This window comes from Neovison vison, chromosome 7 (assembly GCF_020171115.1).
Source record: "Neovison vison isolate M4711 chromosome 7, ASM_NN_V1, whole genome shotgun sequence".
Classification (NCBI taxonomy): Eukaryota; Metazoa; Chordata; class Mammalia; order Carnivora; family Mustelidae; genus Neogale; species Neogale vison.
Genome location: NC_058097.1, coordinates 109,071,258 through 109,080,058, shown reverse-complemented (window position 1 = coordinate 109,080,058; position 8,801 = coordinate 109,071,258). Strand labels below are relative to the sequence as shown.

Here is an 8,801-nt window from a genome sequence, read left to right as displayed (position 1 = left end):
GCCATAAAAAAAAAAAAAAAAGAAAAAGAAAAAAGATCCAGGGGCTTCTGGTGACTTGAAATTGAAGTGATAGGGCTAGGGATGGTGTCCCACGGGATTAAGAGCCTGGTTTCCTCTATTCTTTCTAGATGCTCCTGTCTCCTCCCCTTTCCCAGTTCCACAATGTCGCCTCCCACTGGGCTGGGATGTAGTGGTGGAGTGGGCCAGCACTGAGGACACTGGGTTCCACACCCTAGGTTGGCTGGCCAGCTCTCCCAGTTACTGGCTGAGAAACAGGATGGGAAGTGGAATGAGATGAACCCAGCCTATTGCTGGGGGGTCAACACAGCCATGAATATACTGTGCCCAGCACAATGCTTGGTGTAAAAAAAAAAAAAAAAAAAAAAAAAACAGTACTCCTCCTCTTGTCTGGAGACCAAACAAGCAGACACAACTCAGGGACCAGGGAGGAGGTGGGGCGGGGATGGGAGTGTCAGGAGGAGTATATGAAACCAGGAAGAACCTTCTAGCTCTCTGCTCCAGGAGGTGCCAGCCCCAGAGCGGAAAGCCCCAGAAGGTCCGGATGTCCTGGGATGGATGAAGAGTGCGGCAGGGCTCAGGACCAGGGAAGGTGGGATGCAGTGCCTGCCTTGCCTCTGAAGAACTGTTCCAGTGTGGAAAAACACCCCACCATCTTCCTTTGGAGAAAGCCTGGAATATTCCAACTCCAAAACTTCTGTTGACTCCAGGGAGGTAGGCTCCCGCTGAAAAGGGGGAGGGGGTTGGCATGGGCACTGACCTAACGGCCGGGTTTCCGGCCCCTTGGTTTTCCCATAGGCTTCAGAAGCCTAATTCAGAAGAAAGGGTTAAAGCCTAAAAAGGGGGGAAAAAAAAAAAAAGCCTAAAAAGGGGAGCAATCATTTCGGGGTTCTGGAAGGCAGCTAGCGTCCCCAGCATTGCCCCACCCTGATCCCCCGGGGCCCTAAGCCCTCCTATCCTGGGCCTGGCCTGCCAGCCAGAGGGTGAGGTCCCCCTTCTGCGGCAGACCACCACTCCTACATCTCTACCGGACCGCGGCCGCCTCCTTCAGCCTCTTCCTCGCCTCCCATTCCCCCTCCCATCCCCCTTCCCCAGTCTCTGATTGGCCGGTCCCTGGGCCCACCTCCATTCCCACCCCCGGTGAAAACTGCGGGCGCGGGCAGGCTGCTGCCACTGGAGGCGGCGGCGCATCCGGGGGGAGCCTGCAGCAGCAGAGGAGGCCCGGAGCCCAGGTGGGAGCGGGAGCCAGGGCGGGACCCGGGGCGCTGGGAGAGGCCCCAAGTGCCCAGGCAAGTCCTCCCAACGCGAGGCTTCGAGAAAAGGTTCGGGGGTGCCCTGGCAAGGAGACTCCCGGTGCTTGGGTAGGGGTCTGCTTCCCAGGTTGCAGGGAGCGGGACGCAATTGCGGCAGACCAGGGGCCGCACCCCGCATTTCGAGGAAGGCGCGCCCGGGTTTTCACCCCCTGAAGGGATGGTTGCCTGGAGCCGGGGCGCTGGAGGAGAACCGGGATGAAGGGCGCCAAGGACAGCCTTGGGTTCTGCTCTCCACGCAGATGTCCCCAAACCTAGCTTGCAAAGACATGGGGTGGGGGCGGTGAGATTTCGGGACAGAACGGATGACCGAGAGCTAGGGGGAATCTCTGCCCTGCAACCTCCGCGGTGGGCTGGGTGCGGGGCGTCAAAGGGCAGGGAAACCGCAGTGCCGAGGGCGGGGACTTGAAGGCGGGCTGTTGGGGGAAGGGAGAACTGGGAAAGGATGAGAGGGGGAAGGGGGACCTCAATTGGGAGAGGAGACGGGTGGAATACGGAAATGGAATGAGGGTGGGGCTAGTCGAACGGGGGCTGGAGAAGGAGGGAGTGCAGAACTTGTCTGGGTTCTGGGCTGCGGGGCCACCAGGCAGAGGAAATGAAAACATCTGTGCCTCCCCTACCGTTAACTGTGCCGTTGGGTCTCCATCCTTATCCAGCCCCAGCCCCATTTCATCCCCGTCCTAGCCAAGGCTTCCCCTTTTCCCTCCTAGATCTCAAGCTCGCACCCCTCCTCCAAAAGTCAGTGTTTGTGAATCAAAGCCAGATGCCGACCCCCTCTTCCCCTAACAGCACCCCTGGGGCCTTCTCGGTTATATTTCTGAGCAGGTACCAACTGCCGCCCCCTGGTACTGCTGGGGCCCCAGCCTCGCCCAGCTCTGGAGTGCCTGGGGGGCCTTGGAGGCAGCCAGCTGTGCACCTGGGCGCACGCATCTGGGCAGGGCCCTGCGCGCCCTCCCACGCGCAAGCCCTTCCTGCGCGGCCTTTCCCCGGTGAGCATCAGTGCTGACAGGCCAGGCTACCTGCTCCGGGACACCAGGATGTTGGTCCCGACTAGGCTTTGAAAAAAAGGCAGGGAACAGAGCTTAGGCAGGGAGTGTATTGAAGCCAGACTGGAAAACGGCAGGCCCAAGAGGCCTGTCCAGAGAGCTGGACATCTGCAAACATCTTGGTTCCTATGCAATCAGAGAACATATGCAATCAGAGAGCACTGTCGCAAGGCCCTTAGCTGTAGGTCAACTACTGGCCCATCTGGAAGCACCTTAGCCACACAGTCTGAAAAATTTCTAGAGGAAGGGACTTAACATTTACAGGCCACTCACTATGGAGCAGTCCTAGTGGCAGACATTCACCATTTTTCTTAATCCCCATCACAACCCTTGATCATTCATTCATTCATTCAGGATCTTTTGAGAATCTATTATACGCCAGGAACTGTTAGGGTATTGGGGATTTTTCTTCGAAAAAAGAAATAGAAAAGTTGGGGCGCCTGGGTGGCTCGGTGGGTTAAGCCTCTGCCTTCAGCTCAGGTCATGATCTCAGGGTCCTGGGTTCAAGCCCCGCCTCAGGCTCTCCGCTCCGTGAGGAGCCCACTCCCCCCACCCCGCCTACTTGTGCTGTCTCTCTCTCTCTGAGAGATAATAAATAAATAAAAATATTTTTTAAAATAAATAAAATCTTAAAAAAAAAAAAAGAAAGAAAGAAACAGAAAATCCCTGAATGGGGAGTTTTTGTGTAATGGGTAGGGTTTAGTGTTGCAAGATAAAAGGAGTTCTGGAGATTGCCTGCACAACAATGTGAGGGAACCTAATAACACCACTGAACTGTACACTTAAAAATTATTAAGACCGAGGCGCCTGGGTGGCACAGTCAGTTAAGCAACTGACTCTTGGTTTTCCCTCAGGTCGTGATCTCAGGGTCCTGAGATCAAGCCCCAGCTCCCATCACACAGGGACACAGATCTGCTTGAGATTCTTTCTCCCTCCCTCTTTCTCCCACTCTGCTCCTCCTCTCTCCCTTGCACATGTGCTTTTTCTCACTCTTTCTCTCAAATAAATCTTTTTTAAAAATGATTAAGAGAGTAAATGTTGTGTTAGCTCCACTTTGCCACAATTAGGATATAGGATGTCTCTGCCTTCCTGAAGGAAAAAGGAAATGGTCAAAGTCCCTTTACTCCAGGTTTTCCACACAGAGACACCATCACAAGGTGTGTCCTCCCTCCCCTTATTTTCCCAGAGCAGGGAGGCACCAAGTGGCAGTGTCACAGTCACTCAGAAGTGGGAGGGGAGAAGCACACAGAGAAGCTTGCCTGCCTGGCACAGCCATCACAGCATGTGTCCCTGAGCCCCCCCCCCAGCCCTAGCAGTAAATGTGGGACCACCTACTCCATCTCCTGGCTGACCCCCATCCTGTTGCACCCCCAGATCAAGGACTGAGCTCCCGGCACCATGAACCCCACCATTGGCTTCGCTCTTCTGCTGACAGGTACTGGGCAAGGGGCAGGGCTGTGATTCCAAGTACCTTGGCTTCCTTCCCTTCAGAGAAGCTAGCTTCTTCCCTCCCAACCTCGGAGCAGGAGATGACTGAGAGAGAGAGGGCTCTTTTTCATCCCTAAATCCGCTGAGTAACCTAGTTGCTCTTCGGGCTGCCTGAAGCAGTTTTTGGAATAACAGTTCACTGAGTTTGCCCCATACTGAGCCGGGATCTCCAAATGGGAACCGGGAGCCTACATCAACTCCCCAAGATCTCCTGCCCCCTGGGATACCAGGACTAAAAAACATGAGGGAAGGAGGCTGGGTCTGCATCAGGGAAGTGGAAGTAGCCCCCAGGGACCTCTTGAGTGGGGAGAGGTACCCAAAAAGCAGACCCTTGTGCCCTCCCTGGCCAGGCCATTCTCTCCAGTTACTGTGGGTGGGAAGTCCCCTGCTCTACAGGAACCCCCCAACTTGGGAGTGGGCACTGCTGGTGCCAGTCTTGCAGGTAGCCCGTGGGCAGAAAGTGACCAGCCTGACAGCATGCCTGGTGGACCAGAGCCTTCGTCTGGACTGCCGCCATGAGAACTCTACCACCTCGCCCATCCAGTATGAGTTCAGCCTGACCCGGGAGAAAAAGAAGCACGTGCTCTATGGCACTATGGGGGTGCCTGAGCACTCATATCGCTCCCGAACCAACTTCACCAGCAAGTACAACATCAAGGTCCTCTACTTATCCAGCTTCACCACCAAGGACGAGGGGACGTACACCTGTGAACTCCGGCTCTCTGGCCAGCCCCCCATCACCTCCAGCAAGAATGTTTCTGTGCTCAGAGGTGAGGCAAGCTCCCAACAAGGCCAAGTGAGCTGGGAGAAGAGGCTGGAGGGGAGAGGGCTTGCTAGGACAGCAGGCAGTCCCCTTAGCCAGACCAGAGATGAGTGGGGCCCAGAACCTCTCTCTTCCTCCCCCAGCTACTGCCTAGTGCCCTGGGGAACCACTGCCTGCTTTGTGTATGAGGGGAAGGGCTAAGGGGACAGTGAGACAGGCGGAATGGTGTCACAGACACTTCTACCATGACTGGGCAAATCACTTGCCTCCCACCCCTCGTCCTCCTCCGAACCCCCCACACTGGAAAACAGGGAAGACACTAGCTACCTCACCCAAAGTTTTCTATGGAAGGTGCTTGATAAAAGATTTGATATGATGTTTGTTCAAGACTCAGGAAGCTGCGAATGAGAAAGATAGTTGGTTCTACTAGAGCAGACTGGCCCTGGTTCCAGCTAAGCCAACATGGCACCAGTCTGCCCAAGGGAATGTGCCCCAGCTCAGGGCCTGTGGCTGCGTGAATCCTGGGCCCTCTTCACTCCTGCCCTGCTCTTTCATTCTCTTTCCACAGACAAACTGGTCAAGTGTGAGGGCATCAGCCTGCTGGCCCAGAACACCTCGTGGCTGCTGCTGCTCCTGCTCTCCCTGCCTCTCCTACAGGCCATGGACTTCATCTCCCTGTGACTGCTTGGGCAGGAAGCCACATGGCCCGGGCCAGAGACCCTACTTCTCTGCGTTGGCTGACCCCCTCCCCCCCAAGTCCCTCACACAGCTCGAGGAACAATGGGGACCCCCCCATAAGGAATCCCAGCGCCGCATGCATCATCGCCCCAGCCCCCTGCCACCCGCCCACTGTGTCACTCCCTCTCCGCACGCCACTGGCTTCTTTTTTTTTTTACTCTTTGTTCCAGAGCTGCTTCTATCTGGTTTATCCTTCCTTTTCTTTGGGAGTTTGTGAAAAGGGAAGCCAGGGTTGGGGACATGATGGAGAGTGAGGGAATGGAAGGGGTAGAAGGATAGAGGGGTCCCAGGGGGACGAAGGAGGGGGGTCATCCTTGCCCACCAGGACCATGGGCCTGGAAGAAACCTGGAGGAGGAGGAGGAGGAAATGCATCTGGGCCTAGTACATCCCTCAGCAGGTGGGGATGGTGCCCAAAGACCCCAGATGTGAGGGCACTGCAAAGCGTTTGTGGCCCATCACAAGAGGACAGAACCGAACATTCCAGGAGCATTCTCTGCCTCAGCAAGAAGCTGTCCTTTTACCACTGTAGAGGTCCCCTTGGGACTGTGGGCCTGGCATGGCCAGGTGACAGAGCAGAATCTGCCTGGGAGTGGTGCTGACGGAGGTCTGCAGACATGAAGAGAGGGTCCAGCATCCCTCTCTACCTGATGAAACTACAATTAAGAGCCTACTGTCCCTCACTACCTCAGCCAGCCACTGAGCGGGCGGCAGAGGACCAGCCTCCTCCCAACCAGTCCCAAGCTCCTAAGAGCTTCCAGAATTCTGACCTAGAGGCAGGAAGCCAGGCCAGGTGGAGTCCCTGAGCAGAGGAGTGTGTGGCCCGAGTGTTCGGGAGGCTCTTCTTTCCCTCCCCCGTCAGTGCCAGACCCCAGTGGCTGGAGGCTGAGCCTTCCGACAGTCCTCTGCTCTACAGGTCAGGCTTCTTGGGGGCCTGGGAGGTTTGGGGTGGGGGAATCTGAGGCAGCCCTTGGAGAGAGACATGCCTTGATAGATGGCTGTTCCCAACCCCCAGCTCCCTGCCCCACCCTGGCAGCAGTGTTCTGTCCTGTGACTGTGTATAGTGCACCACAGCTTCTGGTATCTCATTGAGGAAAAAGAGAACCACACAATAAAACCAAGCCTCTGGAGAATGCCTGTCTGCCCTTCTCTGCTGTGCTGTTCCGTCTGCCCCCAGGTCCTCTTCCCCTCCCTTAGTGGTGCATCTAGCAGCTCCAAATCGCCCTGTGAAGTCTCCCTCTCCCCTGTTCATCAGCACTTCCCCTCCCCTGCTGCCCCCAGGGTGGAGGCAGGGGTGGTAAGGGGGAGGGGCACTGCATGCTGGACTTTCCAGAACAACTCTAACATGGCACATTTGCCCCAATAAATGAATGTTCCATCTCCACTGACTCACCTGGCAGAACAACAGACATACCTGCCCGAACGTGGGCCAAGCCTCGTGGCCCAAGAGGCTAACAAGCACTATGGGGTAGAGTCTGCTTTTTCTTCTTGGACCTGGTTGTTCTCAGAAACGCCCCCTCAAGGGACATCTGCTACAGAGAGGGGAAGTACAGGGGCATCGAGAGTAAGCATGGGAGGTGGCACAGTGGCAGTCCACACAATCAAGATGTTAAAGACAAGCATGTCTTCTTCAATATGACACATCTATATCCAGGACTGCAGGGAGCAGGGGGCGGGGAGAAAACACAGCCTGCAGGGCCTGGTTCCCTCCCCTCAAAGTCAATGAGTAGCATATGAACATCAGTGGTCATCCTGGTGCCGGGAGCTAGAACGGGACCGCGGGGTGGTCCCAGGGTCCCCCAGAGAGCCCAGCCGGCTCTGCCAGGAAATGTAGGAGCAGAGGGTGGGGACTATCCACAGGCTCACTCATCTGGTATTCCCCACCATGTAGGCTGCTCTGAGCATTTACTTAAAGGCCCAGGATCTAAATTCATGCCACTGGCTCCCACTTCCTGCCACCTCCTATCGACGCCTGTGCCCTGACAGCGGCCGTGCAGTGACCATGCCCGAAGATGGCAAGAGAAGCCTGCAAGTTGGAGAGGGAGCTGCCTGTGTCACCGACCACGAGGCCCACATCACTCAGGATGGCACAGCCGGCCTGGGGTCTCCAGAGGACACTAGGGGACACAGGCTCCTCTTGTTTTGCCCTGCTTGGAGCTTCAAGGGCCATGCCAAGAAAATAAAAAGAGGCTTTGTGGGGGAAGGAAGAATGAATGCCTTCCTTGGGGTAGTGAGAGTTAAAGGTGGAAGGACCTTCTGGAAGGAATTGGGAAGCCAGGTGTGAAGCCTCAACTCTGCGTAAAGCCTCCTCTGGGGCCTTTGTCATACACTGAGGTGTATGGTTCCCCTGGAGTTTAGCAGCGGCACTCTGAGGTCCTGGGGAGCCAGTGCTGCCCCCTGCAGCCACACTTGGGAGAGGAGAACCTGAGGCCTGCAGCAGGTGAGGCTAGCTTAAGAAGCCACAGAGAGGCCACCAGAGAACCAAGGGCTCTAGAAGGCAGGAAAAGAAAAGAGGGGAATGGGCCAGGGGGCGGGGGGAAGGCCCTACAATTTAAAGTCTGGGCCATCGGGCCTCACAACGTAAGCCAAGAAAGAACATGCTATGGGCCAGGCATGTCTGTCTTCACATGAGAAAACAGCCACCTCAGGTGAAGAGAAAGTGTTAGAGCTGGATCCCTTCAGAGTCCTGGCAAAGCACAGGTCGGTGGGGGGGTCATCTGCTCTCTCGCACTCAGCCCAGGACAAAGGTGACATTGCCTTCCTGCCCCGGCTCTCAGCCTCAGGAGACTCGGGCCCCGAATGCTCCCCAACCCTGACCCCTCAGGGAGGAGCAGGTCCTGTGAAGACTCCCAGGAGGCATCTCTGCCTGGCAGAGGGAGACCTGGAGCCAGGGAAAGGTATGGAAAGTGGAAGCATGGGGGTGGGGGGGCAATGCGGAACCAGTGTGAAAGTTCCATGGAGGCCAAGTGTGGGTGCACAGCCAGAAGGGCCCCTACATGGCCGGCAGTGCCCAGCAGTGGGCGTGGTCAGTGGAAGCCACCTGCCCAATCTGCAGGAAAGCAGTTTCCTGAATTTGGTGGGAGCCCAGGCTGGATGACTCTGGTCACTTCACTCTTCAGTGCCTCACTTCTCTACTATTCCAAACCACATGGTTTGGCTGGACTCATTTATTTGTAGAAAAACATGAAGGATCTGGCCCTGGGCCGAGAGGTAAAACACACACACAGCCTCTGGCTGAGGGAATCGACAGTCCAGTAAGAAGCAAAGAAATGATCTCAGTGCAGTGATCAATGCTATGAGGAGGGCAAGCTGTGGTGGACACTGCTGGCTATTCCCACAACGTGCACGCTCCTCTTCCTCAGCATTAGGACCCACAAATTACAACTGGTATCTGTGGTCCAGAATAAAGACTCCCTCTCCCAGCTCCCCTGCAGCAAGAT

At 56.1% G+C, this 8,801-nt stretch overlaps 1 protein-coding gene across 4 annotated transcripts; it reads left to right on the top strand.

The window, feature by feature from the left end:
* The first annotated feature begins 462 nt into the window (after positions 1 to 462).
* THY1 (Thy-1 cell surface antigen) lies at positions 463 to 6,494 on the top strand. 4 transcript variants are annotated; one of them, XM_044258041.1, is made up of 4 exons: positions 463 to 732; positions 3,749 to 3,809; positions 4,297 to 4,632; positions 5,194 to 6,494. In XM_044258041.1, exons 2-4 carry the CDS (start codon positions 3,773 to 3,775, stop codon positions 5,304 to 5,306), a joined length of 486 nt encoding a protein of 161 aa, XP_044113976.1. In that variant the 5' UTR covers positions 463 to 732; positions 3,749 to 3,772; the 3' UTR covers positions 5,307 to 6,494. The 4 variants fall into 4 exon arrangements, with proteins under 4 accessions (XP_044113976.1, XP_044113978.1, XP_044113977.1 ...); XM_044258043.1 differs by lacking the exon at positions 463 to 732 and adding an exon at positions 1,152 to 1,250; XM_044258042.1 differs by lacking the exon at positions 463 to 732 and adding an exon at positions 1,186 to 1,307.
* The last annotated feature ends 2,307 nt before the right edge of the window (positions 6,495 to 8,801 follow it).